This window comes from Bos indicus, chromosome 22, assembly GCF_029378745.1.
Source record: "Bos indicus isolate NIAB-ARS_2022 breed Sahiwal x Tharparkar chromosome 22, NIAB-ARS_B.indTharparkar_mat_pri_1.0, whole genome shotgun sequence".
Lineage (NCBI taxonomy): Eukaryota > Metazoa > Chordata > Mammalia > Artiodactyla > Bovidae > Bos > Bos indicus.
In genome coordinates this window covers 10,801,834-10,820,011 of record NC_091781.1, presented here as the reverse complement: position 1 = coordinate 10,820,011, position 18,178 = coordinate 10,801,834, and the positions used below count along the sequence as shown (strand labels likewise).

Here is an 18,178-nt window from a genome sequence, read left to right as displayed (position 1 = left end):
TGAGTTCCTCTTCACTTTCTGCCATAAGGGTGGTGTCATCTGTATATCTGAGGTTATTGATATTTCTCCCGGCAATCTTGATTCCAGCTTGTGTTTCTTCCAGTCCAGCGTTTCTCATGAGGTACTCTGCATATAAGTTAAATAAACAGGGTGATAATATACAGCCTTGACGAACTCCTTTTCCTATTTGGAACCAGTCTGTGGTTCCATGTCCAGTTCTAACTGTTGCTTCCTGACCTGCATACAAATTTCTCAAGAGGCAGATCAGGTGGTCTGGTATTCCCATCTCTTTCAGAATTTTCCACAGTTTATTGTGATCCACACAGTCAAAGGCTTTGGCATAGTCAATAAAGCAGAAATAGATGTTTTTCTGGAACTCTTGCTTTTTCTATGATCCAGCGGATGTTGGCAATTTGCTAACTGAAATAGATGCTGCTAAAAACAAACAAAAACGCAAGAACTAAATGAGGGGGAGAATTCACTGTGTACAAAGGAAGGGAAATGGCTGCAAGAAACAATGGCAGGGGACTTTCCTGGCGGTCTAGTGATTAAGACAGCATTCCCAATGCAGGGGTCACAGGTTCCATCCCTGGTTAGGGAACTAAGATCCCACATTCCATACAGCACAGCCAAAAAATAGATCTACATTTAAAATAAAAAAGAAAGAAACAGTGGTCTATTCCTCTATTGGGTATCCAACCTGGAAAGCTTAAATCCCAGGATGGATTCTCCCAGCTGAGAGCTGAGACAGAGAAGCAAAAATTTATTTCAAAATCTAAAGTTGGAGAAGGGAGACTTCCCTGGTGGTCCAGGGGTTGGATCACCACACTTCCACTGCAGGGGGGGCACAGGTTTGATCCCTGGTCAGCGTACTGGGATCTCACATGCCATGTGGCACAGCCCAAAAATAGAGAAAAAAAAATGTTGGAGAAAGGACTTGCTGAATCATACTTTCCTTCGAAGCCCAAGGTACTCAATGGTTCCAACAACAACAGCTGATGAAGTACCCGATTACCACCGTCTGGTTCAAACTCTTAATCAGCTGCTTGGAGGAGGAAGTTTCTTCCCCCCCAATTCCTGTGTGACAGGAAATGAAGCAAGAGATAAGGGGGCATGTGTGCACACATATGCCTGACATTCACAGGGTGGCTCGAGGGAGGACGAGCCTGTATCTCTGTGTTTACAGAACATCATGGCTTCCTCCACAGCCTGGCACTGCTCTTTACCTAGGCTGCAGGCCAGTAAGGCTGCTCCACAGGCCAGCTAATGAGTTTGCCTCTTCTGAAGCCCTGCTATCGGCCGGGCTGATCCTGAGAGAGAGGACAGAGTTCAGGGCATGCCACTGAAAAGATGACATTGGCTTTTTCTCTCACTCTGAGTTACACAGACATACCCTCCCCCTCAAATCTTTCCTGGCACTCTTGATAAGACAGTAAGATGCTTCTTCCTTCTGTACAGTTACCATCTCAAGGAGCCGAGCGTCCCCGCCAACAGGCTCCCCATGAAAAATCATCTGGCTGCTTCGGACCTTTGCTTGACTTCAAGTTGCAGTCCTCAGAGCAGCAGCACGGAGAACCACTGGGAGCATAAGGGGAAGGCAGAATCTCAGGCTCCATCCCCTTTCCACTAGATCAGAACGTGTTTTCTGGGTCTTCCCTGGTGGCCCAGCGGCTAAGACTCTGAGGTCCCAATGCAAGAGGGCAGGATTCGATCCCTGGTCAGGGAACCAGATCCCCACATGTCGCAACTGAGAGTTCAAATGCCACAACTAACGATCCCTCGTGCTGCCACGAAGATCAAAGATCCCGCACATAACAAATAAGACCTGGCACAGCCAGCCAAATAAAAAAAAATAAAACAAATCTGTTTTAAAAAGAACATGCATTTTTTACAAACTCTCCAGGTGACTTCTAAGAAGGGTTCTAGAACCACCTACACTGATTACAATCACTCTCATCTGGGGCCAGTATGAAGAGATGACCCCTGAGAATCAAGCTCTCCTCTATCTCACTCCCAGTTAAAGATGCACAGAAACTGCCCAGGCACTTCCCAGTCTCCTCCTTAACTCAGAACTCGGGTTCCTAATTACAAGGACCACCAGCCTGTATTGGGCACGGGGAGTGTGCAGGTGTTGGGCTAGGCTCCCTCTGGGCTGAACTGCATTTCATCTTCACCACAAGCCTGCGGGAGGCACTGATATTATTCCTCCTTTACAGATGGAGAAGCAGGTGACCACACGAGGTCATGGCACTCACCTGAGCCCACAGAGATGCCAAGTGCAGCACGCACCCTGGCAGTCGGGTGCAGTGCCCACTCCCCTACTCTGCCCTCCCCACATCAGCCAGAAAGGAGGAAAAGGGAGTCGACAGGTGCCAGCCGCTCACAGGTATGACCCTGTCTGGAAAAGGTGCCTCATGCTCTGCAGGTGACCCTGCGCTTAAACTCTGGATTGGAGGCTCCGTCCCCAAAGGATGAGAGGAAGCCTTTCTCCTCCCCATAAGGCTGAACTTCACTCGCCTTCCCACTTTCCCAGAATATTCACTTTGCTGGTGTAAAAGTGCTGCCCAGAGGTTAGCCACCCCCACCCCCTCGCCCCACCCCGCCCCGCCACTCTGAAATTTTATTGAAGTAATGTGTGCATGTGGGCTCAGTCGTATCCGACTCTTTGCAACCTCCATGGACTGTAGCCCCATGGACTGTAACCCCCACAATCTGTAGCCCTGGGTTCTCCAGACCAGAATAGTGGAGTGGGGTGCCATTTCCTTCTCCAGGGGATCTTCCCCACCCAGGGATCAAACCCTCGTCCTGTGTCTCCTGCATTGGCAGGCAAGTACCAGCTAACCCACCGGAGAAGCCATTATTTACAGTTGATTTAAAATGTTCTGTTAATTTCTGCTCTACAGCAAAGCGACTGAGCTATTCATATATGCTGCTGCTGCTGCTGCTGCTGCTGCTGCTGCTGCTAAGTCGCTTCAGTCGTGTCCGACTCCATGCGACCCCATAGACGGCAGCCCACCAGGCTCTGCCGTCCCTGGGATTCTCCAGGCAAGAACACTGGAGTGGGTTGCCACTGCCTTCTCCATTGTGTGAAAGTGAAAAGTGAAAGTGAAGTCACTCAGTCGTGTCCAACTCGAACCGACCCCATGGACTGCAGCCTACCAGGCTCCTCCATCCATGGGATTTTCTAGGCAAGAGTATTGGAGTGGCTTGCCATTGCCTTCTCCGATTCATATATAATCCTTTTCATATTCTTTTCCATTATGGCTTGTCACAGGATATTGAATATACAGTTCCCTGTGCTATACAATATGACCTTGATGTTTAGGAGAGAATAAAAGCAAAACATTCTCTGGTATAAATTGTACCAGTGTAGTCTTAGGTCAGTCTCCCAAGGCATTAGAAACAAAAGCAAAAATAAACAAATGGGACCTGATCAAATTTACAAGGTTTTGCAACAAGGAAACCTAGACAAAATGCAAAAACAACCTACAGAATGAGAGAAGATATTTGCAAACAATGCAACTAACAAGGGATTAATTTCCAAAATATATGAACAGCTTATACAACTCAACAACAACAAAAAAAAACAAGCAACCCAAACAAAAAACGGGCAGAAGACCTAAATAGACATTTCTCCAAAGAAGACGTACAGAAGGCCAATAGGCACATGAAAAGATGCTCAATATTGATAATGACTGCGGCTGCTGCTGCTAAGTCGTTTCAGTCGTGTCCGACTCTGTGCAACCCCATGGACTGCAGCCTACCAGGCTTCTCCGTCCATGGGATTAGAGAAATGCAAATCAAAACTACAATAAGGTGCCGCCTCTCTAAATGAGCAGTTCACGCACCTATCTGGAAATGTGGGCCCATCTGTTCATCTGCCGGCCCCAGCCATGCTCATGGATTGTCTGATTTCCTGTCCGAGGCAATCCTGCCAGGCAGCGTTTCGTGTTTTTACTGAGACGATGGGCACACTGCTCGTAAGTGGCAGGGCTGGGGTCTGAACCCAGGGGCCCACGTCCAAGGGCGTGCTCTTTCCAGTCCCTGTGAACTCCCTCCTATGTGGCAGGTTAAGTGCACTCCATTTTTCCAACACAGCCACTTCCTTGGTTGACCCGTGTCAGGGGAAGCTGGTCACCAGGGCTCCCATCCAGCCACCCATCCAGCTCTGAACCTACCCCTCACCCTCTGAGAGCAAACCACGGGTCAGTTCCCCAGGGACACAGGTAGTAGGAAAGGGTTGAACCACAGCTGCCTCCTCAGGAAGGCTTGGAACGGACACTGTCCCCAAGGTTTCCTCTCTCCCACAAATACCGCAGCAGTGATTCGGAGGCCGAAACTACAGCCAGATCAAGGACAGCAAGTGGGGATTAAAAACCTTAAACCCATTAGGTCTGCTTTCAGGCATTTGATCCCCAAACCAAAACTTCCCCGGGGACCCATGTTTTAGTTACAGGAGTGGAATTCAATCGCTGCATGTCCACCGCACCTCAGGGAAACCCCAGGAATCACTCCACGTCCATTCCTAGGCAAAACACAGCCAGGACTGGATGAGCCGGAGCCAGGAAAGTTACCTGACCATGCCAAATCCTGCACTCCCTGAGAAGGAAACTGGTGGAATTCCACGACCAACGGGGAAAGAACAGAGTCACAGGGAAGGGCCCGCCTCGGAGAGGAATTAAACCCCCTTGGCCGCCCTGGATGGGAATAAAGGGTCCTCAGAGGCTGCTGCCCCGGCCAGGGGCTCAGGCCCTGGTAGATACACCCAGAGACGGAAACATGGCAAAGAGCTGAGGTTTTCCTTCCCCACCTGAGAGCATTAGGTAGACATTAAAATCTGAGAGCCAGAGCACGTTGCAGAACTCCGGAAACCTGGGTCTTGAGGTCTTCCTATTGGTTTCTTGAAAAAATTTTTCTTCTCTAAGAAAAACAGGTCAATACTTTTACATTTACTTTTTTTTTTTTTTGGCTAAGATCCTCACCAGCTCCTTGGAAGTGTGGATTTAGCTCCCAGACTTATCTGGATGCTGGCATGAAGGACAGGGCTCCCCAGAATAGGAATGGCTTCCAATCTGCTCTCTGAGAGAAGGAAGAGCCATGCGAAATGACAGGTTTTATCGCACCCTTGTCAGAATGGCCATCATCAAAAAAGACTGCAGATAACAAATGTAGAGAAAAGGGAACCCTCCCACACTGTTGGTGGGTATGGAAACTGGGGCAGCCACCATGGAGGTTCCTTAAAAACCTGAAAATAGAATCCCCATACGATCCACAATTCCATTCGTAGAAAACAAAAACACTAATTTGAAAAGATACATGCATCCCAATATTCACAGCAGTATTATTTACAATAGCCAAGACTTGGAAGCAACCTAAGTGTCCAGCGACAGATGAATGGATAAAGATGTGGTATATATACAATGTGATATTACTCAGCCACAAGAAAGCAAGCAAATGGCAAAATTTCAAGAACATGGGTGGACTTGGACGGTGTTATGCTTGGTGAAATAAGTCAGAGAAAGACACATACTATATGCAATCACTCATGTGTGGAACCTAAACCATAAAACAAAAAAATGAACATAACAAAACAGAAACAGACTCAGATACAGGGAACTAGTGCTCGCCAAAGGGGAGAGGGAAGCAGGGAGGAGCAAGACAGTGGTAGGAAATTGTGCGTGTGTTAGTCACTCGATCGTGTCTGACTCTTGCGACCCCATGGACTGTAGCCCACCAGGCTCCTCTGTCCACAGAATTCTCCAAGCAAGAATACTGGAGTGGGTTGCCATTCCAGTTTCCACGGGATTTTCCTGACCTAGGGATTGAACCCAGGTCTCTGCATTGCAGGCAGATTCTTTACTGCCTGAGCTACCAAGGAAGCCCTAAAGAGGTACAAATTACTGTACATAAATAAGCTACAAGCATACATTGAACAGCACAGGGAATGTAGTCAATATTTTATAATTACTTTATAAGAAGTATAATCTATAAAAATATTGAATCACTATGTTGTACACTTGAAACACATAATATTGTAAACCAATTATACTTGGATTTTAAAAAGATTTTTAAAAACTTCAGGCTTTACAGTCCCACAAGTCTCCTATGAAAATAGCCAACTCAGATCTTTGGAAACAGACATATGAATAAATAAACAAAAATGCAGACTGATGCTGGGCATGACCAAAATTTTACAGACGACACATAATAAAGAGCGTCTCATTCATTTCTGTATGGAGTGCTGATGCTCAAATTTTGATAAATGAATGAATCAACAAATGCTCTGAAAGCAAAATTTTAGCATATGAAGTCAGGATGAAGATCATTAGCTTGGAATGCTGGCTCAAAGAAACAGGAAGAAACAGCTACTCAGATTTATCCAGGTTCTACTACGTGGTACACGTTATGTTTCAGGCTTTGCAGACATAATCTCATTTAATTCCCCCCACAATGTCATGCAGTACAAACTCTCTTTGTTCCTCTTTCACAGAGGAGAGACTGAGGCTCAAACACCTAAAGCAACTTGCTAAGAACACACAGCTTCTAAATGGGGGCGAAGGCAGGCTGGCAGGGCCACTGTACATCTCGGCAGCGCACCTGCTATGGCTCAGACCACAGATTTGGTTGTTGCTAGGGAACCAGGTGGCAACCCACTCCAGTGTTCTTGCCTGGAGAATCCCAGGGACGGGGGAGCCTGGTGGGCTGCCGTCTATAGGGTCGCACAGAGTCGGACATGACTGAAGTGACTTAGCAGCAGCAGCAGGGAACCAGGGGCCCTAAGGAAGGCAGAGTCAGGAAGGACCCCACTCCCCTGAGTGTAGAACATCCACTTCAGGACCCGAGCTGGTGGAGAGGTGGTGCCAGGACCCTGCATACTGCTGCCCTTGGAGGGGCCTGCACACAGCCAACTTTGCTCTGGGGTGTGTGCGTGTTGCAGCATTTCCAGGCTAGACAGTCCAGAAGGGCTGGGAGAGGTTCAACATACCAACAGATGAACTGAGATGGAAGAAATTCATCCCATGCCTTTTTGACGCTGAGCTTTGCAGGGGGCGGGGGGCAGACCTAAATCATCTTTGCTCTCATACTTCTGGCCATTTATACAGAAATTCTGAGGCTGAGTGGGTTTCTTTAACAATATTACAAATCCAGGAGTGAATCCTGAACACCAGCAGAGGTGGCATCCTTCCCCATCTACTCTCCAAAGGAAACTTTTTCAGTAAGCCGTGGGAGCCAGGAGCACTCAAGGGAGCAGATGGAGGGAGGGAAACCCAGAGAGGTTAGGATGGATACAGGGAATTCCAGAACGTTCCATATTTCCTAGGACATATCTGTCCTAACTGTGACCTAGGGTGAGCGAAGACCCTACAAACATCCCTGGCAGGATGACTGGTCCCTCTTTCCTGAGGGACTGAGCATCTCTGGAAAGCAAAACCCCAGTATCTCCACACAGGTAGCCAGTGGGTCCTGAATAAACATCTGCAAAGGGTGTCATTGGTAAGCTTCCAGAACCTTCTCAGGAAAGCAGGACAGAGTCTCACAACACAGATGTCTGGGTGCCTTGAGGCCCTAAACTCTTCTTGAGAGGCAAAGGTGCAGGCCTCAGTTCAACTACTCTGTCCCTCCATGCCTCAGTTTCCCCCTTGTGAATGAGGCTACAATGACGACTAGCTGAAGCAATTGTAGGGAATGTTGAGTCAATACACATGAAGCAGGTAGAACGGTACTCAACATGGGCTAAGCAATCAGCAGTGCTGTGGCTGCCGCTGCTACAAATTTAAACTCGTAACAAGAGTCCCAGAAAAGCAGAAACTGGGGACCAAGTGACCCTGTGGTTTCAAAGACTGGATTCTCACCAATCTTGGATTCGCTTTCACTTCCTAAGGCTCCCTCTAGCAAAAAAAAAAAAAAAAAAAGGTGATGATCAAACACTTTTCTCTGCTTCGGCCTCAGTTCAACTACTCTGTCCCTCCAGATCCACACAGCTTAAGGCTTTGTGGGTCACAAGATACCAGGGTTGCAGCTCTGGTCAGAGGCTCAGGATAAGGTGGGAGCTCTCTTCCTCCTCCGCCCCTCGCCTGTGATTTCCCCGAGGTCAGGAAGAGTCACCCTGCAAGTCTGCTTCGGGGCTTATCCTAACAGCCCAGAATCCCAGCACTGCCTGGGCTGATACAGCAGGATGAGCAGGAGCACAGATTATCCCTGCCACGCCACAGGCCGAGGGACACACCTCACACGACCCTTCACACATGACGGGCTCCGTGTCTACCACTGAGCCCAGCACCTCGTCCATCGGGCTGCAAGGGGACAGTGAGCTGACAGCCGCCAGCTGCCGCCCCTTTCAGGCAATCAAGCTGAGGCCAGGCCTTCCCCAGGCAACCACGGGGGCTGACTATGATCATATGGGGTGCTGGGGATTGGGGATGCCCCTGTTGAGTTAGCTAAGACTTCTTCTTACTGATGTTTATTGAAGTATAGTTGAATTACAACATTGTTAATTCCTACTATAGAGCAAAGTGATTCAGTTGTGTGTATATATATATATTATATATATATATACACATTCTTTTTTTAAATATTCTTTTCCACTATGGCTTATCATAGGATATTTTTTAAATTGGAGGACAGTTACTTTACAATGTTGTGTTAGTTTCTGCTGTACAGCAATGTGAATCAGCTGTTAAGTATACTTATATCTTATTCCTCTTGACTCTCCCTCCCACCCCCTCATCGCACCCATCTAGGTCATCACGGAGCACCAGGCTGAGTTCCCTATTCTATACAGCAGCTTCCCCCTAAGTTGACTGAGACTTTTATCAGGCCCGCATCACCGTCTGAGGCTTTCCCTGCCCAATTCTGTTTCATCTCCCCTGTTCTTTCATCCGCCTTACTCCCCGTACCCATAATTCTTTTCAACTCCTATCTCTGTCTTAGCATCTGCTTCCCAGAGGACCCAGACTGACCGAGGGCCCCAGTGCACACTGATTAGCCAAGGCTGGAATGGACCCTGGTCAAGGCATGTAACTCCGTGAGCCTTACTTCTCCATCTGGCAAACTAGACACCAGTCACCATGTGGTCCTGAAGATTCCCCTAGAGACTATCACACTTGTGAAAGATTGGACCTCTTGCAGATGCCCAGCAAGTCCTATCTGATGGGGTCATTTGTTTTGATTTCTTAAAGTTACATTTCTTAAAGTTTCAAGTTAAACCCTTGAAAGCAAGTGGTTTCTGAGAACACCATGGCTGCTTTTAATAAATGTGACAACAGCATCCTCCGCAGACAGATCACAATGGGAGTTATCAGAAGGAGACTGTTTCCTGACCAGCAGCAGCTCGCTGGGGACTCAGAGCTGGCCGGGGCCCGGCCCTTCACACTCTCACACTCTGGGCTGTTAGAGACTGGCTGGAGAGAGTCTGTCTTCTTGCCTTGGAAGGTTCTCTCCGGAGTGTGACAGCTGCCTCTGCCCCGGCCAGTGTTCAGCACTAGCTCAGGAAACAGCACCCTTGCCAGTTTCTTGAGATCTTCAGGGAAATGTCACGGAAACCCTCAAGGGATGCTGTCCAGGGCCCCTTAGAACTGGGGCCTCATACGCGTGTCATCTCTTCTTGAGCACTTTCAAAAAGCAGGCACTGCAGGGCTAGTAAGAACCTGGAACAAGATCTGAAAAAGCTACTTCCAGAAAACCCAGATGGGGAAGTGGGGTTACAGCCCAGCCTGAGAGCTGGGCAAAGACCTCGCCACAGGGGTTATGAGACAGCCTGGCTGCCACCAGCATCTCTGGGTGCCTCTGCACAAAGCCAGGTCGGGGTGGGGAACAGGGCCCATGGTCCCAGCATCCCCCTTCCAAAGGTTCTATTTTCATGGGGCTCTTTTCTGCCTATCAGAACTCCCCCTGCCTGCCTGAGGACCTGCCCTCCCACATCGGAGCCCACATCTTATTTCTGCCTGACGTACAAGGGGAGAAGCCCACAGTCTTCTCATCCATCAGGCTGAGTGCATTTTTCATTCTTGAATCGCTAGCCCTCAGCATAGAGCAGGCACTCCAATGTTTGATGGATGAAAAGAGGCTGACAGCTATTAAGTTTTAATTAAATTTAAGCTCCCTCATTTCAGTTTTAATACTCAGATATGCAGAGGCTGACTTTTTTTTCTTGGTTACATTGCCTTTGGATCTCTATTGAGCTGTTTAAGACACAAGTCAGGGACTTCCCTGGCAGTCTGGTGGTTAAGACTTCACCTTCCAATGCAGGGGGTGCCAGTTTGATCCCTGATCAGGGAACTAAGATACCACATGCCTCATGGCCAAAAAATCAAAACATAATACAGAAGTGATATTGTAACAAATTCAATAGTAACTTAAAAAAAAAAAAGACACAAGTCATTGCTTCAAACAAGCACTGGAACTCTCCACAATGGTGAAAATGTTCTGTGTGCTGTTGAAAACAGCACCCATAAGGCACCTGTGGCTACTGACAAGTTGAAATGTGGTGGTGTGACTGCAGGTCTGAATTCTTCATTTTATTTGGCTGCAATTTTTTTTTTTTTTTTGGCTACACGGTATGGGATGCAGGATCTTAGCTCCCCAACCAGGGATCAAACCCATGCCCTCAGCAGTGAAAGCACAGTCTTAACCACTGGACCACCTGGGAAATCCCTGGTAGTAATTAATTCAAATGGCAATACAGCTGGCTCGTGGCCACTGCACTGGCAGTGCAGAACCAGCTAGCTTGTTCTCTTAATTCTCAAGCTTCATGCAAATGAGAGGATGCCATGTTCCCCTCGGCTCTGAATCGCCTCCTGTTCCTCACTGAGTGATGCTCAGACAACCTTAACAAAGCGAATGCCGGCGCCTCTTCCATTTCCGAGCACTTGCTCTGGGCCGGAGCACAGCCGTCTTGATGTGTCCCGGGAGATGGGGCAGGAAGCACGTCTCCAGAAAGGAAGCCAGGGCACCCAACCGCCTCAGACTCCGGGGCGTCTGGGGCCCAGAGGAAGGAGGGGAGGGGAGGGTGTGAAAGAACCCCGTTCCGGGGCCTGGACGCCTGCCGGGCTGCATGTATTTATCTCACAGGGTGTCACAGTTGTCTGCCCTGCAGCTGAGGGACTGTCCATGTCTACAGGAAGGGGACAGAAATCTGCTCTGTCCGTGTTCCCTGGTACCTCTTGCTTGTTGTTCAAATGGGGCAAGAAGAGCTGGGGGTGGCAGGTTTGGGAGAGGACGCTAGCTCAGGGCAGGCAGACAGGGATCACTGGGAAAAAACAGAAACCGAGTCCCTTGCTGTTTGCATCCAAACCGATACCAGCGACGTCTATCACACTCCCTGGGGTACTGCGGTCCATCTGGCCAGGGGGACAACGCTCACTGCCCAGAGCATGCGGCAGAGGCCACTCAAGCCACACCCTCGGAGAGAGGTGGGGTCGTGCTCCGTTCTCAACGCAGCATGACTGCAAGTGCAGGATGAGGGTCCGCGGCTCAGAAGGCAAGCCCCCCACCACCACCCCACACACGGAGAGCTAGGACCTCAGGTCAGTGACAATTCTGGTTTAAAAACGAAATGCTTGGAATGCTCAGTTATGGGGTTCGAGAAGACACAGACTAGTCCCCATAACTAGTTCTGCTGACAGAGCACATGCGGGTGCTCTGTGATGTGTGCCTGGGGGGCCCTCGGTCCGGGGACCCCTCCTCTCTGACCCCTGCAGAGCCCCCACTCTCCCCGCCACGCAGCACTCCCCTCCCTCCTTACCTTACACAAGACAAATCCTCCCACCTGTAAAAGGTGTTTAATTAGCATGAGGCAAAACTATTAAACCATGAAAGACTGAATGAAGAAGCTACAGAATAATCTCTGCTCAAGAAGAAAGACGAAAGACATGAGGTTTAGTGAACACCGCCTTCTGTTCCATTCAGAGTTTCAATACATGACTTTTCCTCGTCAAGTCTACCACTTACACCCAACCCGACTCTGTCATCTTTTTGAAGTCTCCTTCATGTAGGTGGCTCTGCTCCCCCATTGGACTGGAGCAGCCCTTTGGTACATTACTCCACAATTAATACATCCCCCTAAAGTTCACATTTCAGCTTCATTGGCACTATGGAAACTCAGAGAAAATGCCTGAAAGCCTCCCTCCCTCTCTGACAGAGTGATTCTAAGCCCAGGAACTTATGCAAAGGAAATAATTAAGGATGTCCGCAAGGCTTTTGTTAGAAGGATGTTTACCCTGCTGCTGTTTATAATCGTGAATCATTGGAAACAACTTGCCTGTCCCTCAAGCAAAGCTAAAAGATCCAGGACCCAAGAACTGCCTGGTAGGTAGAGCCCAACCATCAGTCACTAAGTCAATCAATAAACCCCAGAGCTGAAAGTTAAGGTAGAGACCGAGTAGCAGTTCCAGATTCCACAGGGCCTGAATCCTACAAATACAGGACAACTACCCTTAAGAAAATGAATACAAAATTATGAGTACAGAATTAAGCACAGGGCCTGGGTAGAGGCCTATGCAAGTGGGAGGCCTTTGGAGGAAGTTTCGTGATTATCACAGTAAGTCTAGCCTCTAAAGATAGAAGGAAAAGAAAGAAGAAAATAGGAGATGCTGGAAGTCTCTTCCTTCAAAGGCCATGGTATACCAAGACTGGGCAACCCAGTCAGCAGAGAATAATGTTCAAGGTCTAAGACCGAGAAGCGAGAGAAGGGAGACAAGATGCTTGGCGCTGGTTGAGTCGCTCAGTCATGTCTGAGCCCATGGACTGTAGCCTGCCAGGCCCCTCTGTCCATGGGATTCTCCAGGCAAGAATACTGGAGTGGGTTGCCATTCCCTTCTCCAGAGGATCTTCCTGATGCAGGAATCAAACCTGGGTCTCCTGCATTGCAGGCAGATTCTTTACTGACTAAGCTATGACAAAAGCCCAAGATGCTTGGAAGAAACAGCAGAAGGATACAAGTCAAGGAGATAAGCAAGAACTAATACAAAATCAAGGCAGTGTGGAGTAGGGGAGAGGCAAAGGAAAAGCTGCTTTAAATAGATCACAGGAGGGATTAGTTGGTACTTGAAAATTTATAGGGACAAGAAGTCAGATAAAAAGAGCAGGCTGTTGGGAGATTGGGATTCTACTATGTGTAAAATAGGAAATTAATGAGAACCTACTGTAGAGCATAGGGAACCCTACATAATACTCTGTGGTGATAGAAAGGGAAAGGAAATCCAAGCAAGAGGGGATATACATACATGTATCACTGATTCACCTTGTACAGTGGAAACTACCATGACACTGTAAAGCAACTATACTCCAAGAGAATTTAATAAAAATAAGTCATGGAGATGTAATATGCAGCACGGTGACTATAGTTAACAATATTGTATTGCATATTTAAAAGTTGCTAAGAGAGTAGTAAAGTCTTCAAAGTTCTCATGGCACACCAAATTGTAACTGTGTCTGATGACCGATGTTAGGATGAACTTATTGTGGTGACCATTTCAAAATATATATGTATATCAAGTCATTATGCTGTACACCTGGAATTAATGTTATGTGTGAATTATATCTCAATAATAATATAAAAAAAGAATAAGAAAAAAAAGAGCAGCCCACTCAGTATAAGAAGCAGAGAGAAAGCTTTTGAGACCAGCAGCCTGGCTGTGATGAGGGGCTCCTCTGAATCCCTGAAATATCTGCCCCACATCTCCCGTGACACCACGGCCACTAACCAGCATGACCCTCCATCCTCAACCCCTCTCTGCCACATACCCTGGGTCTTTCCCTGCACTTGCCAAATTTATTCACATCACACAGGCTTTCCTCATCCCCTTTTTTAAAACAAAGCAGACTGGGAACATCCCTGGTGGTCCAATAGTTAAGACTGTGCTTCCACTGCAGGGGGCCCAGGTTTGATCTCTGGTTGGGGACCTAAAGATCCTACATGCAGTGCGGCTTGGCCAAAAGACTTTAAAAACAAAAAAAGCAGACTGAACTCTTTTTCCAGGTCTTGACTCCCCCTACTTGCTCTGAGCTAGGGCAGCTTCCACCTGCGGCCCGTCCAAGTCCAGGAGGTAGGTCCTGGCAGCTCTCTGTACGGTAAAGGTCCTCCCGCATCAGTGATGCTTCAGCTTCCCCGCCTGCCCCTCCTCAGCAGCCCCCTGCCCCGACTAGTCCTATTTTTGACAGCCCTCCCCACATGCTTTGTGCCAAGGTCACACGGTCCCGGAGCCTAGCCTCGGATCCTGGGATGTGTTCTCTACCTGCTCCTGCCCAGGCCACCTTCTCTACCAAATTCAAAGTCCACAGGGCACACTGAGTACACGGGATGACACAGAAAAGGTGTCAGCCTGCTTTGCTGTCAAGGGGGGATTTGGCAATTGCAGGAAATGACAGTTGGCCTTTAACTCAGGAACTGGGGTAAACAGTAGGGAGGGAGACAGGGAACTGGGCAGGAGCTACACAAAGACCTTCAAAGCTGGTTCTCCTGGAGGCAGCTCTCCTAAACGTCATGATTGTTAAAGGGCTGGCAGGTCACAAAGTTCCCGATTTTCCAGGAATGCTCAAGACGAATCTACCAACCCTCCCAGTTCCATCAGTCTCTGTCCAATTCCAGGCGGAACTGCAAGCTGAGCACAGAGGAGGTCTTTGCCCTTCCAGCCTGCAATCCCTAAGGATGCTCACAATAAAACCAGTCCAGGACTAGCTGCCGCCTAGGCCCCACTGGGGAACTATCCACCCTCTAACTCTTTGAGGAGTGCCTGACCCCTCCTGGGGTTGTTTCATTTGCCCTTAGGCGGGAGGAAAGGGCCAAGGAGAGACCAACCTCCCTGGTGCTTCTCCTCTGGGGTTGGCCACTCAAGCTCTGTGCCCCTTTGCAGATGGTGCCTAATGAGGAGAGCTCTCAGGGGGACTTTCAGGGGGCAGCTGTCCTCCTCGACCTCTATACAGTGCTTGTCTCCAGGGCAGCCGCCTCCATGTGTGGTGAGACCCAGGCCGCCCCAGAAATCACTCACTAGCCAGCCCTACCGGCCTTGTCACTGAGTGTCCTGGATTGTCCCCCTTCCCTGCCTTCCCGACCCTCTCGGCTCGCTTCCCCAGAGGGCCTGATGAGCCTGAGGACCACTCAGTTGGCATCTCCCCCAGGAACACCGAGCCCACTCCCCCTCGCATTTCGCGGTTACACCGCTTCCAGCTGCAAAGCCGGCAGGAGACGCCTAAACCGGGAGAGTTGGGGGGGCGGGGGGTGTCACCAAGAGTTCTCGAAACTGAGAAGTCTGCCGGTCACCCCGGAGAGGGACGTTCGAGGTGCTGGCCCGGCCTCCCGAGCCCCGTGGAGGCAGAGGAACCAAGTTACTTCGCGCCCCTGAGTTAAGCCGAGACTGCCTGGGAGGCCGAGGGGCAATCCCGGCGGTTCTCCCACCCGGAGAGGCGCCCGGCCCCCTCCTCCTGGGGAGCCCACCGGGTCGTCCGGGAGCGGAGACCGTGTCTTCCCTCGTCCCTTCTTTTCCTAGGCGGCCGGGCTGCACGCAACGGAGACATTTAAATCGCCCCCTCGGGACGGCGGCATGGAGAGGCCGGAAAGGCGGCGGCGGCCTCGGGGCTGCAGCGGGACCGGGCCGGGCCGGGCCGGGCCGGGCCGGGCTGCGGTCGGGGTCCGGGCCGGGAGGGCACTCACCAGCGCGTGTTGTCGTGGAAGTGCTCCAGCACCGCGTAGCCGAAGAAGGACCCGGCAGGACCTTGGAAGCGCACTGGGCGCTGCGGGTCCAGGTTGTAGGCGCCCGCAGGGGTCCCTGCAGCCACCAACGCCAGGAGCAGCGCGCGGAGCCCCCCGGCGCCCCTCTGCGCCGCCGAGCCGCCCATCCCCAGCTGGCCGCCGCCCTCCCCTGAGCCCCGCGAGCAGGGCGCCGAGCGCGCCGGCGGAGGGGCCGAGGGGTCCGCCGACGGCCGAGAGTCTCCTGGGGGCCGGAACTCTGCGCTCGGGCTCAGGAGGGACGCGGTGCCGGGCTGGGGGCGGTGGGCCGAGCGGGAGCCGTAGGACAGCACAGGGGCGGCCCGGAGCGGCCGGCGTCCTCTGTCCAGCCGAGAAGTGTGCGCGCTCGGAGCGAGTGGGTCCCGGGCCGGGCGGCGCTGGACTGCGGAGAGGCGCGCCCGCGGGGTGGGCGGCCTGAGTGGCCGGCGGCGGAACGGCGCAGCAGCGCTCCCTGCGGGCCGCGAGCCCGGCACCACCTCCCGCGGCCGCGGAGGAGCCCAGAGACCCGCCCCAGCGCCCAGTGTCCCCGGCGAGCCCTGGGCGCCGGGTCCTGAGCCCACCCTACTTGTATTTTGTGTTTTTACTCTTTATTTCTTGATATGTCTTTGTAGGAACCATTAATTTTATTAATTTTTTTAAAGAACCCACTTTTAACGTTAATGATTTTATTTCTGTAACGCATTTACTTTCCAATTTTAAAATTTTATCAATTTGTTTTTTACCTTTCTTTTCTTCTACTTTCTCTAGATTTGCAACATTTTTCTCTAGTACCATGAGATGAACGCTTAGATTTTTAGCCTTACGATTTTTCTTTTTCTAATATATATTATTTGTAATATGCATTATATATAAATATTATACTGCTCCTTGGAAGAAAAGCTATGACCAACCTAGACAGCATATTAAAATACAGAGTACTTACTTTGCCAACAAAGGTCTGTCTAGTCAAAGCTATGGTTTTTCCAGTAGTCATGTATGGATATGAGAGTTAGACCATAAAGAAAGGTGAGCGCCAAAGAATTGATGCTTTTGAACTGTGGTGTTGGAGAAGACTCCTGAGAATCCCTTGGACAGCAAGGAGATCCAACCAGTCCATCCTAAAGGAGATCAGTCCTGGGTGTTCATTGGAAGGACTGATGCTGAAGCTGAAACTCCAATACTTTGGCCACCTGATGCGAAGAGCTGACCCTGATGCTGGGAAAGATTGAAGACAGGAGGAGAAGGGGACGACAGAGGATGAGATGCTTGGATGGCATCACTGACTCAATGGACATGAGTTTGAGTAAGCTCTGGGAGTTGGTGTGGACAGAGAAGCCTGGTGTGCTGCACTCCATGGGTCTCAAAGAGTCAGACACGACTGAGCAACTGAACTGATGATACACGTGTACACACACACACTAAATTTCCCTGTGAGCACTGTTTGAGCTGTAATTCCACAAGTTCTAACATGTTGAAAATATGATGACAAATGTAGGCTTTTGTTGTTGTTCAGTCACTAAGTCCTGTATGACTCTTTGCCATCCCATTCCAGGCTCCTCTGTCCACATGCGCATTAAAAAAAAGGTATGAGGGAGTTCCCTGGTAGCTTAGTGGTTAGGATTCTGCGCTTTCACTACCATTGCCCAGGTTCAGTCCCCAGTCAGGGAACTGAGATCCAGTGAGCCACAGATCATGTCCCCCTGACAAAATAATAACAATAATAGAGATGAGGAAACTAAGGCACTGAAGCTAAGTGATTTATCTGAGTGTCCCAGGATGAACAGCAAGGATTCAAAGAGAGGTCTGAGTGGGGAGAGGGCAGGGATAATATGGGGGTGGAGGAGTGGGAGATACAAACCATTAGATGTAAAATATGCTTAAGGATGTATTTTGCAACATGGGGAACACAGTCAATATTTTATAATAATTGGAGTGTAACCTTTTGAAATTATATTTTTAGAATTTTTAAAAGAATGGACATAATCAAAAAAATTGATAAAATATAAAACAAGTAAGCAATAAATAAAATTAATAATGCCCCCCCCCAAAAAAAAGAGGTCTGGATGTTTACCTGAAACATTAGTTATGGTTACAGTTGAGATTGTGGGCTATTCTTGCTGACTTACACATCATCTATCCATCTATCTTCCTACTTACCTATCCACCATCTATCTATCCTTTTGTACTGCCTAAGTTGTCTACAGAGAGCCACCAATGGGATGTAGAAGATGCTCTATCCATAAAGCCAAAGCATTCATCAAAGTGAAATCCTGTTAGAATAGCCTGGCCTCTGTTGAGGGGCCGAAACTCACTTGCACTCCCAGCATAGGTTAAGGAGACCAGCCAACCTATGGAAGAAAGTTATCCTTACCATATTGTCAAAGAAGGGAGAGAAAGCAAAAGGGCCAAGATCATTCACAACCTGATAATCATTCTCTAAATGATTGATACTTGGCTTAATATGCTTGTTGATGT

The 18,178-nt window shown here is 49.4% G+C and overlaps 1 protein-coding gene across 1 annotated transcript in view; it reads right to left on the bottom strand.

Moving 5' to 3' along the window:
* ITGA9 (integrin subunit alpha 9) overlaps positions 1–16,124 on the bottom strand; it is a 364,186-nt gene extending 348,062 nt beyond the window's left edge. Inside the window, exon 1 of the mRNA XM_019984744.2 lies at positions 15,650–16,124. Within this exon, the coding sequence (XP_019840303.2) occupies positions 15,650–15,834 (185 nt within the window). The 5' untranslated portion in view covers positions 15,835–16,124. The remainder of the gene's footprint in view (positions 1–15,649) is intronic.
* Positions 16,125–18,178: the final 2,054 nt, after the last annotated feature.